Below are 24,496 nucleotides of genomic sequence, written 5' to 3'. Positions count from 1 at the left end.
AACTTTTTTTGGCCCCATGATGGCTTATTTTGCAAGAGTAATTAACACTTATGTTGTTTTTCACTCGATTCTGCGGAACAATATTCAAAAAGAGTAGTCTGTTACGTGCAATGTTTGGCCATACAAATAACCAAATACCGGGGCAAAACTAGCAGAAATGTAATCATACGAGGTACCACTGTATTCCTTTAATATTGTACTTCATAAACATTTATTTATGTTGTTTTATGCCTTTTTAAAAGCTCTATGCTCTTCATTCAATAATCTTAAGGGTCGAATGTTTACTTTCCTGATTCACACCAGCACTATATAGTTCTTTAAAGTAGGGCTGGACAAATCATCCGATTTTGATTTCGATTATGGCTTCTCAGGATCATGAAGATTTAATAATTGAAAAAAGAAAAAAAAAGCTTAATGGGCGGCGCAACGTGCATGCAATTACCGGAGATTGTGACGGTGAAACAGATGAGGAGCGAATTAATAAAAACAGAGCAAGTCTACTCAAAGTCTGGGATCTCACCAAGGTTGCTACTTATTTGACACAGCATTAGTATGCCTAATCAATAATCATTAAACTTAACCCAAAAAAAGGTAAAGATTGATTTCTGCACTTATATGACTGCGGACGGAGTCACATAATTGGCCGATAAAACGAAATTGGCTGTTAAACGCAGAATTCCAGGGAAATTTACATAAATGTAAGTGAAATGCTGTCATTGTGAGGAAAATGGACATTTGTTTTGTAAATAATAATTTTTTCCGTCAACACAACCAATCGCCCCGTCCTAACACAACAATGTCGAGACAGCCCCTTGAAACAGCGACTAAACTACAAAGCTAAAGCTAGCAAGAACAACCAATACACCCACAACACATCTCATCTGCTTGTGTTGTTGTGAACGACATCGTCGATGTAACAACAGAGCGGTCATATAGTTCGTAAAGGATAGTTTTTGGCGAACCAGGTACTTTGCTGGCCTGATTGACAACGGGATTAAATAAGTCATTTGTGAACTAGGAGTGCAACGATTAGTCGACATTGTCGAGAACAAAATTTGTCATCATTCGTGTTTTTCCGGGGGGAAGCTTGCAAAAACATTGCCGGTGATAACATGTAAAGTGTGAGAACATTTCCCTCTATTCTTGTTAAAGACATGAGTACCTTGCTCATTTTGCAAAGCGGACCTTGTTTTTAATGGCAGTACATTGTGATACACAAGCCTCATTTAAAGCGAAGGCATGATGTCGCACGTCTGTACCTTGCTAGCTCGCTAACAAGTGTAGTTGTGTGGAAAAATAACTATCATTTTAGCCAAAGTCAGCAGGCTAAACGTTTTCTACATGCGTCAATTTGCAATGCAATAAAAAAGACACAACAACAAACGCTAATCGCGCACACACAGACAGTTATTAGGAACCAATGCGGAGGTATCATAAGCTACACTCACAACACATCTCATCTGCTTGTGTTGTTGTGAACGACATCATCGAGGTACGATCAACGTACAAACTGCAGTCGCAACTTGAGAGGTGCGCTCTTTTTTTTTTTTGCAGCCTCATATTGTCTCCTTACTCGTCAAGTTGAGAACAGCAGCACAGCAAACTTCCTCCCTTCACAATAATAGCGCTGTGCGCCACATCCTTTTCTGACCGGCTAACAAAATAAAGGGTTCAAAAAAGTACCTTACACAAGCATAATGTACTTGAAGCACTTATTGATACATTTACACAATTACTATGCTTTGACCTAAAATACTGGTCAAAATTGTCCAAAAATGTATTCCACCAATAAATGTGCGAATTTTTGCATTTAATTAACAAAAAAAATGTTTAATTCACTTTTATTTGACACAAAATCACAAACCCTATGGTGGTAAAATAAGTGTAAAAGGTAAACAACGGAATTAAAAACTGTAAAACAGAGTTTTATTGTTTTTATATTGCTATTATTTAAGTATTGTTGTTATTTATGTATTGTTACCCCTTTTATTATTTTACTCAATGTGTTTTTTTAGTTACCGTATTTTTCGGACTATAAGTCAGTTTTTTTCATAGTTTAGTGCGACTTATACTCAGGAGCGACTTATGTGTGAAATTATTAACACATTACCGTAAAATATCAAATAATATTATTTAGCTCATTCACGTAAGAGACTAGACGTATAAGATTTCATGGGATTTAGCGATTAGTAGTGACAGATTGTTTGGTAATCGTATAGCATGTTCTATATGTTATAGTTATTTGAATGACTCTTACCATAATATGTTACGTTAACATACCAGGCACGTTCTCAGTTGGTTATTTATGCGTCATATAATGTACACTTATTCAGCCTGTTGTTCACTATTCTTTATTTATTTTAAATTGCCTTTTAAATGTCTATTCTTGGTGTTGGCTTTTATCAAGTAAATTTCCCCCAAAAATGAGACTTATACTCCAATGCGACTTATAAATGTTTTTTTCCTTCTTTACTATGCATTTTCGGCCGGTGCGACTTATACTCCGGAGCGACTTATACTTCGAAAAATACGGTACTCATTTATATTTAAAGTTGAGTTTTGGTGGTACAATACATACTCATGTTTTCGAATGAATTAATAATCATGTCATTGTACATGACTACAGTATCAGTCAAAAATAATCGTGATGATTATTTTTGCCATAATCGTCCAGCCCTACTTTAAAGTGAAGACTCCAAATATACGCTACACGGAAGAAGTTGAATGCATTATCACTTCCACTCGTCTTCTGCCCATGTCCTCGCCACCCATCCCCCGTGTCTAGCAGGCGCCCAATATGGATATGTTGCAAATAGTGGAGCTAGCTCCGCCTCTGCCGCCGCCTCAGGTCCGGCCGCGGGCCCCTCGTCCTCCAGCTCGGACGATGAGGATGACGACGACGAGGATGATGATGAGGATGAGGAAGCAGGTCTGGTTTAGACTTTTCCTCGCCACAAACCTAATCCATCCCCACCCAAAGCTTCCAAACCCCCTCAATGTTAGCATTTGTATGTCATTCTCTCTACTCTACTCCCTCTCCCTACCGCTGACCTCCATATTCACCAACTCATCATTCTCCCCCCTCAGAGACTTCAACCGGCATTTGGAAAAATTGGAAAGAACTGAACACTTGTTGATAAATACAACTCTTACTCATAGAAATAATTTATTCCATGCAATTCCTTCAACCAGCTATTATATAACATCCAAGTAAACGCATATTCTTGCTTTAAATCTTCCAGGAGTAGTCTTACAAGAGGTTTAGCCGTCCCAATGGCTTCCCAGAGCACATAATCCACTACAGTAAGTTTGCAGGTCCGCTAATTGGATTATTGGAGCTTCTCTTCGCTTGTCATTTAGGATTGTTCTTGAAAAGACAATCTGAAAAGAATACATTCATTGTGCCTCTTCTTTCTTTTTACCCGAGAGGTTCCAAAAGATGCACAACTATGTGACAAATCAAAAGCAAGCCTAACAATAACATTCCAATTCCAATAGTTTAAAAGTGACAATCCTTCAAACTTCTCCCTTTTCCATCTTTTCATTTCCCTGAATGGTTTTTGTTCCCTTTTGTTCATTTTTAATAACGGCCGTGTTGTTTCACTGTGATGCTTTCAGGCGGCGACACGTCATCTTCCACCACTGGCAGCGCGTCTCCGGTGCCCAACAGCTACGATTCCCTGGAAGGAGGCAACTATCCAGGTACCACTTTTGCACTAAATCTGCTGTTCATGCAGATGAGTTTCATTAATATAATACTGTGCAAATGGAAAAATTCACCGCTCGGTCTGTTGCTTTAATGGTCTTTTTATCACTATTATTTTTTTCTAAATAGATAGATATATACAAAACCCAAAACCAGGGAAGTTGGCACGTTGTGTAAATGGTAAATAAAAACAGAATACAATGATTTGCAAATCCTTTTCAACTTACCGTATATTCAATTGAATAGACTGCAAAGACAAGATATTTAATGATCCAACTGAGAAACTAAATTTTTTTTGCAAACAATCATTAACTTCGAATTTAATGGCAGCAACATGTTGCAAAAAAGTTGTCACAGGGGCATTTTTACCACTGTGTTACATGGCCTTTCCTTTTAACAACACTCAGTGCCTTGAGTGCCTTGGAGTACTCAAAAAGCATGAGTGCCTCCATTTGTGAACCAGTTGACTAGATTACACAATACTGCATATTTTTAAGTACACATTTTTAATTGTCCCGCGCAGATTCCATGCAACCTTCCGCCAACATGACCAATCAAGCCCCCCCCTACAGTAGCTACGGTTACCCCGGCATGCAGCCAGCCTATCGGCAGGGACCCACCTCGCTGACAAACCCGCCGTCGTCTTCTCAAGACCTGCTTGGCCCATCAGGCTACCAGCCGTACTCCCAGGTCAGACACCCCTCCTCAGTTGAAATAAGATAAAACGTCAATCTTTAAATGGATGTACGAACTTGTGCGTCTGTGTTCAGCCCTTCCCAAGCCTGTCCCAGCTTTCTGCGGCCCTGGGAGGGCTAAGCGGGGTCCCGGAGTTGGAAGTGGAAGCCCTCAGCCCGCTCAACCTGTTGCAGGAGAAGAACTTGCTGCCTCCAAGGCCCCTGGAAGCACCTGAACCCAACCTGAGCTCTGAGCTGAGGAAGGTCAACTGCAGCCCACAGTACGTACATTCTTCTGACACTTAAATAATAAAGTGATGTCATATATTTAATACAATGCTTGTTTCTCTCCCAAACAGGACAATCAGATGCACCCTAACCAGCATCCCTCAAACTCAGGCTCTTCTCAACAAGGCCAGACTCCCACTCGGCCTTCTCCTTCACCCCTTCAGAGATCTACAGGTGTGATCTGAGCGCCAAAAATACTATTCAACCTCACTTAAATGAGTTACTAAACCACATAAACTAGTTAATGGCAGTATTTTATAACACTTCGTCTAATTTTTTTAACACTGAAACTTTGCACTTGTCTCACATACCATAATAGATGCAACGGAACACACACAAGGTACCGTAATGCAATCAAAATCTGTAGAAAGTACCAAAAACTGTTCCGCATATTAAAGTATCTTTCACCAATTTTTGTCTCAAAGGTCCCACAATAGTGTATCAGGTGTGTAGAATGTAGACTGTTTAAAAGTGCTTATAGTAAGCCTGTGCTTTGTGTGTCTGTAGCTTTAATGCTAATAAGCTGTGTTTGTCCACAGGTGTCTCGAAGAAACACAATTTTAAAAGTTTTACAACGTCCACTTTTTACATATACACTGTAACTCTGCACTTTAAAGGGGAAATACACTTTTTTTTAGTTGTTGTTGGCGCTTTTTGAATGGTTATCGGTTTTTATGGGCGGAATAGTAGAGCTCCCATTGCCTCCATTGTAAGCGGACTTTTATTTACGTGTATTTAGTATTTAGAATGCTTTTTTAATTTATTTTTTAGAAATCCATCCGTTGTCATGTCTTTCATAATGATTGTAAACGATAGGCAAAATTCCAAAAAGAGTGCAGTCCCCCTTTAAGTAGATGCCCTCTATCACAACAACATAGTGTTAGGAAGTGCAACAGGAACACTCAAACTTTAGCAACACTAGCATATAGCTACAGGTGTATAAGCTACAGTGCTAACATTACACATTTTAACAGCAGCAGCATGCTAGGTTAACCTGCTCGCTGAAGAAAAACAAAATGATCAAACTTTTATGTCTGTAGCTGACTGACGGATAGTTGTAGAGAAGGGGTTCTTCACCGTTTTGATCTCGGGGCCCAACCTTTTCACTACAGAGGTTCCTGTGGCACCCACTCTAATATTAACACTGAATTAGTAATCTTACTCTTGTTTTTTAATCACATTCAATAATTATATCTAACCTACTCAATTCAGCAGGATAAACCTTGTCAAAATGATATGAAGCCATGTGTTTAGTCACAAAGATTATTATCAAGGCTTAGGTCAGGCTGATTACAAAAATAAACACTAATCCGTTATACTGCAAAAGAAGGGACTCATAAAAACTGATGAAAAAGAGTTTCACATACAATTACTCAGTGATGAAATAAATAAATAACTAAATTATTAATAAAAAAAACTGGGTAACACTTTAGTATGGAGAACATATTCACCATTAATTAGTTGCTTATTAAAGTAACAAAGAGTTATTTGGACATTAGGGGAACATAAAAGGGTTTGGGTTAGGGTTACTAGTAAGCAATAATTCTGAGGTCATTGAGGGAAGACTCTTAGTTAATGGCATAATATAGATAGATAGTATAATAAGGCCATGCAGAATAAGGCATTAATAAGTACTTCATGACTAAATAATAGCCAATATGTTACTAATTTGCATGTTAATAAGAAACTAATTAATGGTGAATGTGTCCCCATACTAAAGTGTTATCAAAAACTATATTGTTTCTTAAAAAAGCTGTAAAAAAATATATATATATAAACACAGCTTAACCACTTTAGTCAACATTTTTGCACTTAAACTTCTCAATGACTTCTTCTGTTTGTTTGAGATTGTCATTACTGCCACCAGAGGTGTAAAATTGTATTACAGTTAAGTACAGCTCCATCTAGCAGGTGCATGCAGCCTTATGGTTAAGAAAGGCTGGTGTAGAGAAACCTGCTTTTTGTGTTGGTTTTTCCATAGCTGTCCTTTTGAAGTAGTGGGCGCATACATCAAGCGGTATCATTGCAAAGAAGAAAGGAGGTTTTGGGTTTTTTAGGACGTCTTAATTGTCTACTTGTTTGCTTTTAAGTGGAGCAAGCAAGTGAAGGAGATAACATATTCTTCTCGTGTTTGGTGCTCATAAACAGGCTCTTTAAAATATAGAAGGGATGATAAGGGGCAGCTAGTGTTTATTTTTAGAGGTGCGAGTTGGTAAGAGGGTCAGAAGGTCACGCATATTATGTAAGAAGTAGACAAGCACATTAGGCGAGAAATGTCAGACCAGCCTTCCAGCAACATTGACTTACTTGACTTCTTAAAAACAATTCATGTATACTCCCACAATCAGTGTCATTAGTAATTTGAGCTGGTACATCAAGTGTTCAAATGTGTCTGCAGCAATTACCGGTCATCACGTCCAACACCATAGTGCGCTGTCGCTCCTGCCGCACCTATATCAACCCCTTTGTCACCTTCCTGGACCAGCGCCGGTGGAAGTGTAACCTCTGCTACGGGGTCAATGACGGTACAAAACCCTTTAGTGACACGTTTGCTTTCATGTGGCCCTGCAACGCGGAACACTCTTGTGCATTCTTCTTCTTCTAGTACCGGATGAGTTCATGTATAACCCGGTCACGCGGTCGTACGGCGAACCCCACAAGAGACCAGAGGTCCAAAACGCCACCGTGGAGTTCATCGCTTCTTCAGACTACATGGTGAGAGGACTATCAATCAATTAATCAATCAAACTTTATTTATAAAGCGCTTTTCATACATAAAAGAAATGCAACGCAAAGTGCTTTACAAAGTTAAAAACAATACCCCGGTGACCTATATCCCCCATTATCACATACGTACGCACAGACACATATACCAAACACACACACACACACACACATACACACACACACATATGAAACTATATGGACCAATGATTGCATGGCTGAGTACAGAGGAGACATGTGAGTAAACACTATCACAGGAGCAATCTGCACTAGGAGATCATCAGACCATGGCCTCGGAACGTTGGAAAATAAAAATTATAAAACTTGTAAAATAGTAAGAACCATGAGTAGAGATAAAGAATGAAATACAAGTAAGACATATGAAGACTAATATAAATAACTACTTAATATCATAGACTTCCAGGTTGCTTCTTGTGTGACAGTCCCAGGGTTTCCCCTTAATGTATTTGATTGTGGCGCTGCAAAACGGCAACATATTAGCCGCCACACCTTAAAAATGAAGGGGGTTTTTTAACGCCAAAACAGAATAAAGTAATACAATACAATGTATTGGGGTACCAGAATGTATTTTGATAACTTTTCAAAAGAAAGGGTACCACAAAAAATGGCATTATTGGCTTTATTTTGACAAAAAATGTTATGATACGTTAAACATACGTTGCTTATAGCAATTAAAAAATAATTTTGTCATTAAATAAGATAGTGAACATACTAGACGACTTTTCTTTTAGTAGTAAGTAAACAAACAAAGGCTCCTAATTGGCTGCTGACGTATGCAGTAACATATTGTGTCATTTACTCTGTTTTGTCAAAATTATGATGGATTATTAATCTACTTGTTTATTTACTGTTAATATCTGCTTACTTTCAGTTTAAGTGATACTACAAATTCTGGTATCCAGTATCAAGTAGTTACAGGGTCATACATTAGTCATAACTATAGTTCTCCTGTGTCTAGGGACGTATTTCCTGAGTTTATAAACAATGAAAACAATGACAAAACAGTTTGTGATAATAACAAATATCGACTATATACGGCTCTTGTACTTGGTATTGTTACAGTCAATGTCTGTGTACGGCATTTATTTACACTAAGGAGCGCGAGGTTGTTGTTAGCTATTGTATCCTCCTATTGTGTGTAGTGAAGCATGTTTAGCTATTCCTCGTCCTGGAGGGATGATACTTGTAAGGAACATAGGTTTTTTTTCACCATAGAGACGAGGATTAGTAATTTAGAAGTAGCTAAAACACTACCGACTGCGGATGTACGTTAGCCGCTAACGACTAACCAGTGCAAGAGCTAAGCGCCTCCGGGGCTTTATGGCTTTAACATTATCGTTAGTTTTTAAGCCAAAATGCGTCCATTCTCCCTTTTCTATCGACACACTGTCTCTGCTTGTAAGTACTTTGTGCGTGTGCTTTGCCTAATATGCGCGTCTGGTCGTTTTACCAGCAATGTCACCACATGTCTTGGGTAAAGAAAAAAAATTTCAGAAGCAGTATAATACCGTTTTTAATCAATTAGTACCATTATACCGTACAACCCTACAATGTATTGTGTATCGTCCAGTAGGAGAGACACAAAGTCTGACTCTTTTTAGCTTTTATTGCCAATATTATGCAAACAACGGGCTCAATACTTAGAAAGTATTTCCTCTGTGCACACACACGTCTCCATGTTTCACTCCAAGACACACAACACTTCCTCATTTTCCTCGCTGACCACGGGAAAAATGCACAGTACATCAATACTAGCTAAAATGTTTTGTCATCTTATCGAACTGAACGAAGGCTGTGAAGATTGTGTATTCGATGTGAGAGGTGTCGCTCCTCTTTATTTTTGTTGGCCAAACTGTTGTACTGACACACTAGGGAGGCGTTTGAGAAGAACAAAGCTTGTTTATTAGACTTCATCTTCATTAGCCAAACTGCTTTGTGTTTTATTTTGATATCAAATAGTAAACGCCATGTTTGTTTTACATTACTTCTGTTTTGTTTCATGTCACAAAGGTTTTACTTCAAAAATCATTACAGCGACATATCATTTTGTTAATGTTTTATTGTGTATAGTTAATTCCTATATGACATCCATCCATCCATTTTCTACCGCTTGTCCCCTCCGGGGTCGCGGGGGGTGCTGGAGCCTATATTTCTGCTCAAACTCTTAATGGCTCTGTCCCGATACAGTATCTACATGTACCGTATTTTTCGGACTATAAGTCGCAGTTTTTTTTCATAGTTTGGCCGGGGTTGCGACTTATACTCAGGAGCGACTTATGTGTGAAATTATTAACACATTACCGTAAAATATCAAATAATAATATTTAGCTCATTCACGTAAGAGACTAGACGTATAAGATTTCATGAGATTTAGCGATTAGGAGTGACAGATTGTTTGGTAAACGTATAGCATGTTCTATATGTTATAGTTATTTGAATGACTCTTACCATAATCCATCCATTTTCTACCGCTTATTCCCTTTGGGGTCGCGGTGGCGCTGGAGCCTATCTCAGCTACAATCGGGCGGAAGGCGGGGTACACCCTGGACAAGTCGCCACCTCATCGCAGGGCCAACACAGATAGACAGACAACATTCACACTCACATCCACACACTAGGGCCAATTTAGTGTTGCCAATCAACTTATCCCCAGGTGCATGTCTTTGGAAGTGGGAGGAAGCCGGAGTACCCGGAGGGAACCCACGCAGTCACGGGGAGAACATGCAAACTCCACACAGAAAGATCCCGAGCCCGGGATTGAACCCAAGACTACTCAGGACCTTCGTATTGTGAGGCAGATGCACTAACCCCTCTGCCACCGTGAAGCCCGTAATATGTTACGTTAACATACCAGGCACGTTCTCAGTTGGTTATTTATGCCTCATATAACGTACACTTATTCAGCCTGTTGTTCACTATTCTTTATTTATTTTAAATTGCCTTTCAAATGTCTATTCTTGGTGTTGGCTTTTATCAAATACATTTCCCCAAAAAATGCGACTTATACTCCAGTGCGACTTATATATGTTTTTTTCCTTCTTTATTATGCATTTTCGGCCGGTGCGACTTATACTCTGGAGCGACTTATACTCCGAAAAATACGGTACATATAAATGTACATGACTTAAAAAAATATATTTTCAAAAAAAAATTCCCTCTTTCAAAATGTAAAAATAGATATAAAGGCATCATGAAATGACAAAAAGCTGACAAGTTAAAGATTTAAAAAAAAAGAATATTTTTCTTTGAATATATGGATCACGTTTATCTATAGCCTTTTTTATTAGACATTACAAATGACATGATGGTATTACGTTCACACCCCAACACTGCTTTAACTAACAATCAGTAATCGTGATTTTAATATTGATATCAATAATCTTAATTATTACTTTGGCCATAATTGGCAGCCCTGGATCTCATACATGAACACTATTTTTATCTATATGGACAAAAAGTGCAGTTACAATGGCCCTCAGGTGCCATCTTTCAAAATTATTTTGTATATATATATATATATATATATATATATATATATATATATATATACCTCGAAAAAAAATAATGTTTGCCTTGGTGCCCTTCTAATTTGCCTTGGTGCCCTAAAATATGAGCCCTCCTTTAAGGCAACACTTGCCTTGACCTTAAAAAGTAAAAATTCGAGGCCTGGAATCATGATGAAATAGTTGTTGTATTGGACATTTCCCACAGGAAATTAATTCATTTTAGTTGAAGCGGTGGTGTTAGCATTAGATGTTCTGCATTGGAGAGTGGTGGCCACATATCACAGTTCCACTAATTAACATGCATCTTTGCAAGTTCAGTTGCGGCCACCTCAGCCGGCCGTCTACCTGTTCGTGATGGACGTCTCCCACAACGCCGTGGAGTCAGGCTACCTGAAGTATTTCTGCGACTCGCTCCTGGAGAACCTGGATAAGTGAGTGTCGGGAGGACCTTCCGCCCAAAAAGAGAGAACAGAGGTTAGATTACAAAAGTTGATGTTCCTCAGGTTGCCCGGAGACTCCCGCACCAAGTTGGGCTTCCTCACGTTTGACAGCACCGTGCACTTCTACAACCTCCAGGAGGGGCTGTCACAGCCGCAAATGCTGGTGGTGACAGATATAGACGGTATGAACCCCTTTGGAAACGTGGACATCATCTTCAAGTGACTGTCGCTCACTTCTTTTTTTTTCCTTCCAGATGTCTTCATACCATCTCATGACAGTCTAATGGTGAACTGGAAAGAGAGTGAAGAGGTAGACTTTTTATTAGAATTTTTTTTTTTTGGATAATCTGTCCGTGTTTACATGAGAATAAATTGTATTTTTGTGTGCTCGGCGGGCGCAGCTAGTAAAGGACCTGCTGACCTCCCTGCCCGCCATGTTCAGCCAGAGCAAGGAGATGCACAGCGCGCTCGGCCCCGCCTTACAGGCCGCCTACAAACTCATGTCGTCCACCGGGGGGCGTGTCAGCGTGTTCCAGACACAGCTGCCCACGCTGGGCGCCGGTTCGCTGCAGTCCAGAGAGGACCGCACTCAGCGGTCCAAAGCCAAGGTAGGGAAAATAGGAAATCTCTACGTATTGTTTGTAAGTATTTTTTCCATGCGTTTGTTGTGTATGCTGGCAGGGAGTGCAGCACCTTGGCCCTGCCACAGACTTCTATAAGAAATTTGCACTGGACTGCTCGGGGCAGCAAATCGGTGTTGATCTTTTCCTTCTCAGCTCTCAGTACTCCGACCTCGCCTCGCTGGGTAAGAGTCCCACCTTTCACCACTCGCTTCTCTCACTGTGTCCTAAAGGGGTCCTGTTATGCAAAACCAACTTTTTTAATTTATTGGTACCCGCTTATGTGTATTTGGGATTTGCATCTGAAATCAATATTTATTTTACCGTATTTTCCGGACCATAGGGCGCACCGGATTATAAGGCGCACTGTTGATGAATGGTCTATTTTGGATCTTTTTTCATATAAAAGTATTATAGGGAGCATTAAAGGAGTCATATTATTTTTGATTTTTTTTCTAAATGTATAAGACTTCCTTGTGGTCTACATAACATGTAATGGTGGTTCTTTGGTCAAAATGTTGCATAGATGATGTTTTACAGATCATCTTCAAGCCGCTTTCTGACAGTCGCTTCCGGATGCGCCGTTTTGTGGGCGGACTTATTTACATGGCTCACCTTCGACAGCGTCTTCTCCCCGTCATCTTTGTTGTAGCGGTGTAGCGTGCAAGGACGGGAGTGGAAGAAGTGTCAAAAGATGGCGCTAACTGTTTTAAGGACATTCAGACTTTACTTCAATCAATAACGGAGCAGCATCTTCTCATCCGGAAATGTTTCCCGTGAAAAAACGTCTGACCGGTTGTTGTTGTTTCTGGATGAGGAGATGTTGCTTTGTTATTGATTGAAGTAAAGTCTGAATGTCATTAAAACGGTTAGCTCCATCTTTTGACACTTCTTCCACCGCCGTCCTTGCACGCTACACCGATACAACAAAAATGGCGGGGAGAAGACGCTGTCGAAGTGGAGCCATGTAAATAAGACCGCCCACAAAACAGCACATCCTGAAACGAGGGTCAGAAAGCGACTTGAAGATGATCTGTCAAGCATAATCTATGCAACATTTTGACCAAAGAACCACATTAGACAACAAGGAAGTCTTTTAATGTATACGTACAGGATCGAGCATTAGAAAGTTACAGACTTGGAAGAAGTTTAACCTTAGTCAGCGTATAGTTCCAGACCTGTACTGTAGCTGGGCTTCGTTGCTCGCTTTCGTCCACCCACATCGCCTCCTTCCTTGGTGCCGACAACAAAACTCAGTAAGCCGCTGTTCTCGCTATACTGCTATATTATAATAATATAAAATATCAGTACATATTATATACTGTATATGTAATATGTAAATATTACATATATGTTATATTTTATATTGCTACTATGGTAAATGTTTAGTCTACTTAATACGGGCCTTATCCTTTCCATCCTTACACTTTTCATCCTTTGTAACTGAGCTACTGTGTGGAACAATTTCCCTTGTGGATCAATAAAGTTATATTATCTGCATACCTGCCAACTACTCCGGTTTTCCCGTAATTAGTACGGTTTTCATCAACCTATTCCGGGTTATGGTTGCAGTGATAAAAAATACGGTTTTTCATTAATTAAAATTTATTTATTTTTTTTAAGTTTTATTCACGAAATCGCGTAACAACAATCACAATCGACACTGCTTCCCGTAACTTCCTATCGAGCCATTCCGAATGCCATGCGCGAGGCTATTTATAGCACCGCTGCCAAGCACGAGGCACCTGTTGCCCATTGTTTCCAAACGAGCGAACGATCATGGAATCAGCCGGAGAAAAATCGCAAACGAGTCTTAAACCGAAAAGAAAACTGCAGTCATTCCGTGAAGAATATTCAAAAGCCTATCCGGGAATAATTATCCGTTCCAAAAAGGGTGAAAACTATGCAAATTGCACCTTGTGCAGACAAGATTTTTCGATCGGACACGGAGGAATTAGCGATGTAAAAGACCACGTTGGGACAAAAAAACACAAGTCTAATGCCGTTGCTAAATTTGGATTTTAGCCACAAAAAGGTAATGACACCAATGTTATCTATTGGAATTGTTTAGTACTGTTATACTGTTAAAAGTGTTGTTAAATGTTGACAGCATAACTACCAAAATACAGAAGTATGTCCTTAATATTTTTGCAGTGCTATTTCTGTTGAAAAGTTAAAATGATTACATTATAGATGTGATGTGCCACTTTTCAAGTGTCTGATGGCTTAAATTAATTTTCATTAATTTTTCATATTTTGAATTCTTTTGAAAGGCTTACAAAAAAACTACATTTGAATTGTAATTCCATGCTATTGACAGGACTATTAATTTTAATGAAGTTAGCTTACCATGTTTACAGTATGATAATTGTGATAGAAATGTGAATTTTAGGCACAGAATATTTTTTACAATTGAACAAGGCAGTAGATTATACAAGCTTGGACAGAAAGTTAATAATGACACCAATTTTTTTTTTAATGGAATTGTTTAGTACTGTTTTACCATTTGTTTACTGTAAAAAGTGTTTATACTGTTTATACTTTCAATTAACAAATTGAAGTCTTGTGAAAGGTTGACAGGATAACTGGCATTAACTGTCAAAATAATTTCAAACTATTGAAGTTAGCTTACAGAATAAACATGTCAATCAACCCATATGATTTTTGCTGTAATATTTTTGTTTTTAAAAGTCATTGTGACTGATAGAAAAGTGATGGTTTTAGCAACATTTTAACCTGTCTGAATGCAATCAATCATTTTGCGTGTGTTGAAAGTCCCTTAAAACAGTTGACTTGTCCAAAGTGCAGGATTGAATCAAAAAAGCTAAAAAAAAAAAAAATACATTTCCGCCGGGCGGGTGCGAATGCTTACTGAGCATGAGGGAGCGTGGTGAGGAGGGGTTCATTTGCAATTAAAACTCCGCCGCTCAAAACAAACCGTTTTAAAAGGGAGAAGAAAAATGGCTTGAAAATAGGTCTGTAAAAATATTTATACACATTTGTCACCAAAGAACCACCATTACATGTTATGTAGACCACAATGAAGGGTTTTAAATGTCGAAAAAAAATCATTATATAACCCCTTTAAATGTGTCCCTCGCTTTGCATTCCAGCTTGTATATCCAAATACTCTGCCGGCAGCATCTTCTACTACCCCTCCTTCCATCACATCCACAATCCAGCTCAGCTGGAGAAGTTCCAGAAGGATCTGGAGCGCTACCTCGCCAGAAAGATGGGCTTCGAGGCAGTAATGAGAATACGATGCACTAAAGGTTTGCCCTCCCTCCCTAAATATAGTCTGGTAATATAGTCTGTGCCGCTTTTTTTAAATAGCTGACTTTCGTCGTCCCTCTAGGTTTATCCATCCATACCTTCCACGGTAACTTCTTTGTACGCTCCACCGACCTGCTGTCCCTTGCTAACGTAAACCCGGACTCGGCCTTCGCTGTCCAAATGTCAATCGACGACTCTCTGGCGGACTCTTCTCTGGCCTGCTTCCAGGCAGCGCTCCTCTACACCTCCTGTAAAGGTGAGCCCCGGGGTGATGCAGAGCACGGGAAGGGCCCTATTGAAATTGCTGTTTGGACATTCGACACTGCAACGTGAGCGTAGCCATTATGAGGATACAAACGCAACACTAGCAAAAGTATGTGAGCTAAAGTGCTAATATTACGCTCACATGTTAACAGCAACATCATGAAAAACTAAGTGATTAAACTTACAGCTAGTACGTTAGTTGAAAGTAATAAAGGCTTTTATTTATATGAAATGAAGCCTCTTTTTTCCTTCTTTTTTAGTGCTATTTTTAAACAAAGCTGCCCTTCATTTTGCGAAGTCAGAATCAAAGGCGTTATAATGTAAGGTCTTATGAGGGCTGGGCGATAGGGCTGAAAACTGTTATCACGATGTAAGTTTTTTATATCGGTCTATATCAGGGGTTGGCAACCAAAAACGTTGAAAGAGCCATATTGGACCAAAAATACAAAAAACTAATCTGTCTGGAGCCGCAAAAAATTAAAAGCTGTATATAAGTCTTATAATGAAGGCAACACATGACATAAGTGTCTATAATAGCTATAATAGCCTACTATCAAAATGACTATGTGTCGCAGGCTGAAGCGAATCTTCGTTGACAGAAATGTTGAAATGTAATCTTTATTCTACACATTTTTACATTAGAAACCATTTGTAAATCAGAAGCTTCTCAGATGGTGAGATAACTCCTGGAAATAACTGGTTTACATTGGTCAAAGTTATAAATGTGTATCCAAGTTAAAGGAAACGGCAGGTTGTCTTCTTTTAATAGATTTATTACAATCTTTGGCAAGCTCGGTAATGTTTGCTGTGGTCTGGAACAACATGGCACACAAACAACTATCTGAAATGCAGCCAATATTACATACAGATAATGTGTCATGAGACATGCAAAACTAAATAATATACGAAGAGGATAAAAGTAAAGGATATTAAATGAGCTCAAATATACCTACAAATAAGGGCATAATGATGCAATATGTACATACAGCTAGTCTAAATAGCATGTTAGCATTGATTAGGTTTGCAGTCATGCACTGACCAAATATGTCTGATTAGCACTCCAACAAGTCAATAACATCAACAAAGCGCACCTTTGTGCATTCACGCACAGCATAAAACGTTTGGTGGACAAAATGAGACAGAGAAGGAATGGAAGATTTTACATGTAAATAAATGTTGCGTCACAGTCCACAGTATGATTAGTTCAAGAACCGCCAAAATTGGTAGGATAAAACGATGTTCACCAAATACTGTCATCAGTGAAGCATACACACAAACATATCAAACCGTGGGCTTTCTAACAATTGGGAAGGTTTGTGTCATGTTTGTCTTCAAACAAGAAATATATGAAAACAAAAAATTATTTTTCCTCTATCCTTTTCCATTTTCAAACCTTTTTTAAAAATGCTCCAGGGAGCCAGCCACTAGGGTGGCACTAAAGAGCTGCATGTGGCTCGAGAGCCGCGGGTTGCTGACCCCTGGTCTATATCGATAATTATTGATATTTTTCATGACCCATGGAAAATATGGACCAGGAGAAAAATATAATAAATGTTTTTTTTTTCTGAAATGAAACCTTCCTCTGATTATAATGCCCTCAGCTATCAAGGCAGGAAGGAAATTAAATGTCAATTCTAAAATCACAAAAAACTTGAAAGTGCAAAAATAAGGAATATGTAAGAAATGCTTAATAAAGTGTAAGAAAATGGTGCAAAGTGTAAATGTAAACATAGAGAAAGCTGAGAAGAACAAGTATTTGCATGTTTACAGCCAGGAAGTTGCGTGTCTGTGTTACATTTAATTTGTTCTGTTATGGAAATGAATTAATGTGACACAGTAATTGTTATTTAAATATTATTTGACCAAATTATTGTTTAAGTAGCTAATTTCTTATATTCTGTTATTTGTTTTGGTACAGTCCTGCACTTTGGTTCCTACTGTTGTTTCCGCACATCCGAATAGGGAACGGACGTCGGTTAAAAAGAAAAGATGAGCACGGTGAAAGACTACAGTGTGTTTGAAAACAAGTTTTAAAAGTGGCGTACTGTTGAGGTGACTTTTCCTGTTTTATCCACAATTTCTTTGCTCTCTGCAGCACTCATTTGTAGTTTCTCTTCTCAATCAACAGCGAGATGACGCAATCAAACACGATATTTGATACTGTTACACAATTGGCTGTTTAGCATGTCCCTCTCATTGCTCACTGACCATTTCCTGTTTTGCTATTTTACCAAACCCAGTGTTGCCAACTTGGCCACTTTTTCGCTAAATCTGGCGACTTTCCGATCCTCTTGGTTACTTTTTTTGGTCAACAGCTACTGACGCCAATTCTAACGACTCTTTGCGGTGTTATTTGAGACTTTCTTGAGTCTTGGAGACTGAGGTGAAAGCGTCATCAACGAGCAGTGACAAGTGCTACATTTTATGGCGATAATTGCGCAAATCACTTGCCGTATCCATTTGGGTCCTAGCCGGAAGTCTGGACTGGAAATTTAAATGTTTCTTTACTGCCACACTTAAATAATTCACCTAATTTGATGTGCCTACTGCACACAGCCTCCGTCACTTACTAACCTCAAAATCGTCCGCGCGTTTGTGTCTCTGTCTGACAAAAGTTGAACATTCCGCTATCTAGCTCATCATGTCAGTGCAAAGAGGAGATCCACACGCCTCCAGACTGCAAATGAAATGCGCATGTGCGAAGCTGCCACAGTCTCCGCCTAGGTTTAAAGTGTGAGATGTAAATATTTCTTCACCGCCATGCCATACTAATATAAATCACTGCAACGGCCCAATTCCATTGTTCATGTTAATGAGCCAGTCATTAGATTTGGTTTGTTAGTGAATATCACAACCCTCCATTATTTTTGTTCAAATTTCATACCTTAACATTTATCAATGCATAACAAAAACAACTAAGAATGCAGTTTTAATCATAAATATCATTTTTTGAACTCACTTGTGTATCTATTGTACAGCGATGGCGTTAACTCGCGACTTTTAGGACAGCCATTACCATGAATTGATTAACGTGGACCCCGACTTAAACAAGTTGAAAAACTTATTGGGGTGTTACCATTTAGTGGTCAATTGTACGGAATATGTACTGTACTGTGCAATCTACTAATAAAAGTCTCAATCAATCAATCAATCGATCAAGCCAATAGCTACTTTCCTTGCTGAGGAGTTTGCAACACTGACCAAAATCGCAAGTGCCTTTGTTCATGCAACCGACCAACGTTCATTCTTTTCGGTTTCTTCCCGACCAAGAAAATATATATTTATTGAACGCATTTTATAACACGATATACAGTACAGGCCAAAAGTTTGGACACACTTTGTCATCATTCGATGAATTTTCTTTATTTTCATGACTATTTACATTGTAGATTGTCACTGAAGGCATCAAAGCTATGAATGAACACATGTGGAGTTATGTACTTAACAAAAAAAGGTGAAATAACTGAAAACATGTTTTATATTCTAGTTTCTCCAAAATAAGCCACCCTTTGCTCGGATTACTGCTTTGCACACTCTTGGCATTCTCTCGAAGAAAACGCATTGAATGAGGAGAAGGTGTGTCCAAACGTTTGGCCTGTACTGTATATTGATGTCGTTTAATTGGCCCAGCTCTAGGTCTTACTACATATTCCATTTGAGTTTGTAAATAGAGTTAGGCGAAGTAAGTGTGAAGTTCAGCCTAAACCCTTTCAATCTGTAGAATTGTCAATTTATGGATGTAGAATTGTTTTTGTTTATTTCATTAAACACTGACCAAAGAAATAAACACAATTTTAGCCGTTACTTCAAAACAAATGTTTGAATGCCTCTTCTCTCAAAGTGTAGCAAACCAGTGAGGGAGGAGATAAATTGTCACCTTATTGATCCTAGTGACACATAATAGGTCATTTTTGCAAAATAGAGGACATTAAAGGTCACCTCTGCCTGTCTAATGCCACAGGAAAGAGGCGTATCCGCGTCCACACCCTTTGTCTGCCTGTGGTCAACCAGCTGAGTGACGTGTATGCTGGTGCCGACGTCCAGGCCATTACTTGTCTGCTCGCCAACATGGGTGAGCCACCAACATTTGCCTTTCAAAGTGAGCTCCAAAGTCCTTGTGGCGAGGTGTCACCTCTATTCTGTTTATATCGCAGCAATCGACCGCTCCATATCATCCAGCCTTTCGGACGCCCGTGACGCCCTGTTGAACGCGGCGGTGGACTTTGTGAGCGCCTACAAGAGCAACGTGTCCAACCTGCAGCAGTCCGGCCTGGTGGTGCCCGCCGTCATGCGCCTTTTCCCTCTCTACATCCTGTCTCTGCTCAAACAGGTGCGCGCCTACCTTTCATACATCATACAATCAGCCTTAAACAGAACTGCACTTTTTCTGGAATGTTGCCTATAATTCACAATCCTTATGAGGGACAGGAACACATATCTTTTTTATGCATTCTAACTTGTAAATAAAAGTCTAATGAGACCATAAAACCCAATAAATAACCATCCAAAACATGCCAACAATACTCTGTTTACATTTCCTGACCTGAGTATTAACCAAGTATTAGCGACTATAATGGGTAATGACTAGAGATGTCCGATAATGGCTTTTTTGCCGAATTCCGATATTGTCCAACTCTTAATTACCGATTCCAACCGATACCGATATAAACAGTCGTGGAATTAACACATTATTATGCCTAATTTTGTTGTGATGCCCCGCTGGATGCATTAATCAATCAATTCCTTTATTGTCATTGTCATAAAAACACTTAAATCATACATGAACAACGAGATTTTGTTTGAGCTTTGTCCAGCGGCATAGAAACTGCATTGATGTGCAGGTTGACAATAGTTTACATTTTAGCATTTTAGCATTGTCAGGAAGATCGCAATAAGAGGGGTGTGGGGGTGGGAACAGTCAGATGTCTGATGGGTGTTATGTTGATGTTGCAGCAATGCAATGTCCAGAGCACAATTATTGAGGTGGTGAAGAGTGAGATAATAAGATGGTCCAGGGCAGCAAAGGGGCAGGCTGTTCATTTAGCAGTCTCACAGCCTGGGGATACAGACTGTGAGACATTCTGGTGGTCCTGGTGCGAATCGATCTATACCTCCTTCCAGAGGGTAGCAGGTTGAAGAGGCCATGTGCTGGGTGGTATCTGTCCTTCAGGATGTTGTGTACTCGCTTTAGGCAGCGAGTTGTGTACATGGCACTCATCTCTGGGAGTATCGTCCTTGTAATTTTCCCCGCCGCTTAAACCACTCGCTGGAGGGCCTGTTGGTTCGCTTTAGTGCAGCTAGCAAACCACACTAAAAATCCGTAAGTGAGGACACTGCTGATGGCACAGTTGTAAAAGTTGACCATTGATTTCTGCGGAATGTTTGCGCATTTTAGTATCCTCAAAAAAAAAAGACGTTGTTGGGCCTATCCGACTGTAGAAGCAGTGTTAATGTCCCAGCATAGATCTTCTGTTATGTTCACCCCTAAGAATTTGAAATGCTTGACCCTTTCTACGAGATTGTTATTAATTAAAAGTGGAGGGTGTTAAACAATTAAACAATGTAACAAGGTTTTCCAAAATAAATCAACTCAAGTTATGGAAAAAAGTGCCAACATGGCACTGCCATATTTATTATTGAAGTCACAAAGTGCATTATTTTTTTAACATGCCTCAATACAGCAGCTTGGAATTTGGGACATGCTCTCCCTGAGAGAGCATAAGGAGGTTGAGGTGGGCAGAGCTGGGGGGGGCAGAGTTGAGGTGGGGGGTAGGGCGTAGCGGGGGGTGTATATTGTAGCGTCCCGGAAGAGTTAGTGCTGCAATTGGTTCTGGGTATTTGTTCTGTTGTGTTTATGTTGTGTTACGGTGCGGATGTTCTTCCGAAATGTGTTTGTCATTCTTGTTTGGTGTGGGTTCACAGTGTGCCGCATATTTGTAACAGTGTTAAAGTTGTTTATACGGCCACCCTCAGTGTGACCTGTATGGCTGTTGACCAAGTATGATTTGCATTCACTTGTGTGTGTGTGTAAATGCCGTAGATATTATGTGACCGGGCCGGCACGCAAAGGCAGTGCCTTTAAGGCACGCCCCCAATATTGTTGTCTGGGTGGAAATCGGGAGAAATTCGGGAGAATGGTTGCCCCGGGAGATATTCAGGAGGGGCACTGAAATTCGGGAGTCGCCCGGGAAAATCAAGAGTGTTGGCAAGTATGACTGGGAGACGCAACTGCTCTGTACCTCTTCCTACGTCCGTGTACCACTCCGTACAGCGGTGTTTTAAAAAGTCATACATTTTACTTTTTCAAACCGATACTGATAATTTCCGATATTACATTTTAAAGCATTTATCGGCCGATAATATCGGCAGTCCGATATTATCGGACATCTCTAGTAATAACCTACATTTAGCGGCACATTGATCAGAAAGCGGTAACTTCCTTCTGCTGCTGTATTGACATCATCAGCTGGTGAGCTGCTGCATCGCCTCTGGGCCTATGAAAGTTACTTCTAGATCATATATCATGTCTCTCACCATGATACTAAAATGATGTGGACGTGAACGGAGAAGTCGATACTTTTACAGCCAACTTAGACCGAGAAGTGGTGAAAAAGACCCGAAAAGACATTTCATTCCACCCCCCTGTTTTCATCGCAAGGATTACATGTCATTCTTCTTCGAAACGGGAATGTCACCCTAGTAGTCGGAGAACACATTTTACAGTAAGTGATGTCTAATTATGGTTGTTGGCTCTTATGAAATCTGCAGTGAGTCATCAGTGATATTGTCCAAAAGAAAAAGTGAACGTTTTGCTGCGTTTTTTAAATTATTGCGCCGCCGTATGCTTAAAAAGAGCAAAATACGTAAATATTACCGTACATTTTTTCTTACCTGCACTTTGATCCCTTTGGCTCATAAGACGGTGCGACTAATTTATGGATTTTTCTTCGCTGATGGCCATAATAATGTTCACTGAAAAACAAGCAAATACACTGAGAATGTGTTTTATTGTTAGTGCTTTGGCGCCATCTTTTTGACGAGTTCGCTCACTGCAAGTGCTTCAGTGTCCTTCCATTTACCCGTAGTGCTTTTAAAAGGAAGTAGAATTGTTGTTTAGTCTTTTAGCCATCCATAGCGTTTTTACTCGTATGGATTCCTCATTCATCACTCCGAGCAAAGTTTGCAAGTTTTTTAATATAACTAAAACTGTTTGTACTTATTAAAGTGTTTAGTGTTTTCATGCATTGTAATGTAATGACGCTAGCATTAGTTAATATACTAACACTTTTACGTGTGTCTGTGTTAGTATTAGTAACTTATAACTGCATTTTTTTTTATTGTTTCAGTTAAACAAACACCTCAGTAAATTCCCCAAAACGTCATTGTGGAGTTATTGAGTCTGTTTAGCTGATTGGAGAGCTAGCTTCCGCAGCTAGAGGGTACATGACGATGACTTCTGTTTTGTTTGATCAACGTTTTACTGCCGTGTTGCAGACACCATTTGGAAACAATTAAGGTATGTAAATAAACATTTACAGAATGTTTCTGTGTAAATAACTTATTTTACAACGCATATATCTGTGGTTTATAGTCCAGTGCGGCTAATATATGGAAAATATTTTTCTCTTCTAAAATACAGTGGGTACGCACTATAGTCTGGAAAATACAGTGTATGTTATTATGAATGTGCCTGTTACTACATTACCTACATACTTACAGCATTTACCGAATTTTCCGGACCATAGTGCGCACCGGATTATAAGGCGCACTGCCGATGAGCGGGTCTAGTGAGGTCTATTTTCATACACAAGGCGCACCGGATTATAGGGCGCATTAAAGGGGTCATGTTATTTTATTTTTTTTCTAAATGTAAAACACTCCCTTGTGGTCTACATAACATGTAATGGTGGTTCTTTGGTCAAAATGTTGCATGGATGATGTTTTACAGATCATCTTCAAGCCGCTTTCTGACAGTCGTTTCCAGATGCGCCGTTTTGTGGGCGGTCTTATTTACGTGGCTCACCTTCGGCAGCGTCTTCTCCCCGTCATCTTTGTTGTAGCGGTGTAGCATGCAAGGACGGGTGTGGAAGAAGTGTCAAAAGATGTCGCTAACTGTTTTAATGACATTCACACTTTACTTCAATCAATACCGGAGCAGCATCTCCTCATCCGGAAACAACACCGCAAATGTGTCCCGTGAAAAACCGTTTGACCTGAACTCTCTGATAACTAAAGTTCCTTGGGTGAATAATGTAAACTCACTACACCGGTATGTTTTAGCACTTTCATGGCGAGTTTACTGACAGATATAAGTAAGAACTTTACACTACTTTATATTAGAAATGGGAACAGTGGAGGATGAATGTCCCATAACAAGAAGATAGAGAAAAAGTAGAAGCTTATCAACTACGGTGTTGGCACAGACTACAAAGGCGGACTCGCGAAAGTTTTCAGGACTTATGCAGATCCCAAATACAGATCAGCAGGTACCAGAAGGTAAGAAAAGTTGCTTTTGCATAATATTGCAAAACAAAACGCCAGATAATGTCTTACCTTAATACACACACCATAATAATACTACTATGTTGAAGCACAGTACAATCCATCAAGTGGTGCGGCTTCATAGCTTACCAAAGTTGTACTAAAACATTTTGATCGATTTTTGAGCGCCATGTGTAATGTTTCTATATTTTCAATGGAACATATAAAATGTTGGTGTTTACTTGAGTCATATTGCCATCATATGGCAGTCTACTTGTAGCTCTTATGTGGGATTGCCAAATACTGGTCACATTTATAATTTCACCATGTACCAAATAAAATAGTTTCGAGGTCGGTAAGCACAACCAAAATGATTCCATAGGTGCACTGTCGAGTTTTGAGAAAATGAAAGGATTTTAAGTGCGCCTTATAGTCCGAAAAATATGGTATATGATCGTTGATGGAGGTGTTTGGATGTTTTTTTCAGCGCTTTATAGGC

The 24,496-nt window shown here is 39.5% G+C and overlaps 1 protein-coding gene across 6 annotated transcripts in view; it reads left to right on the top strand.

The window, feature by feature from the left end:
• The window catches only part of sec24b (SEC24 homolog B, COPII coat complex component), a 63,209-nt gene that overhangs the window by 12,846 nt on the left and 25,867 nt on the right, over positions 1–24,496 (top strand). For 4 of the 6 annotated variants that reach the window (XM_072914891.1, XM_072914892.1, XM_061976778.1 and 1 more), the window contains exons 4-19: positions 2,786–2,929; positions 3,619–3,702; positions 4,230–4,396; positions 4,477–4,661; positions 4,740–4,842; positions 7,067–7,193; positions 7,274–7,383; positions 11,238–11,350; positions 11,423–11,541; positions 11,614–11,669; positions 11,761–11,967; positions 12,041–12,164; positions 15,093–15,251; positions 15,335–15,508; positions 19,478–19,588; positions 19,671–19,846. In XM_072914891.1, the coding sequence (XP_072770992.1) occupies positions 2,786–2,929; positions 3,619–3,702; positions 4,230–4,396; positions 4,477–4,661; positions 4,740–4,842; positions 7,067–7,193; positions 7,274–7,383; positions 11,238–11,350; positions 11,423–11,541; positions 11,614–11,669; positions 11,761–11,967; positions 12,041–12,164; positions 15,093–15,251; positions 15,335–15,508; positions 19,478–19,588; positions 19,671–19,846 (2,159 nt within the window). The remainder of the gene's footprint in view (positions 1–2,785; positions 2,930–3,618; positions 3,703–4,229; positions 4,397–4,476; positions 4,662–4,739; positions 4,843–7,066; positions 7,194–7,273; positions 7,384–11,237; positions 11,351–11,422; positions 11,542–11,613; positions 11,670–11,760; positions 11,968–12,040; positions 12,165–15,092; positions 15,252–15,334; positions 15,509–19,477; positions 19,589–19,670; positions 19,847–24,496) is intronic. The other 2 variants (XM_061976779.1, XM_061976781.1) reach the window with 2 other exon arrangements.

This window comes from Nerophis lumbriciformis, linkage group LG16, assembly GCF_033978685.3.
Source record: "Nerophis lumbriciformis linkage group LG16, RoL_Nlum_v2.1, whole genome shotgun sequence".
Taxonomy (NCBI): domain Eukaryota; kingdom Metazoa; phylum Chordata; class Actinopteri; order Syngnathiformes; family Syngnathidae; genus Nerophis; species Nerophis lumbriciformis.
The sequence above is the reverse complement of the archived record's forward strand: the minus strand, read 5'-3'. Positions and strand labels throughout refer to the sequence as shown.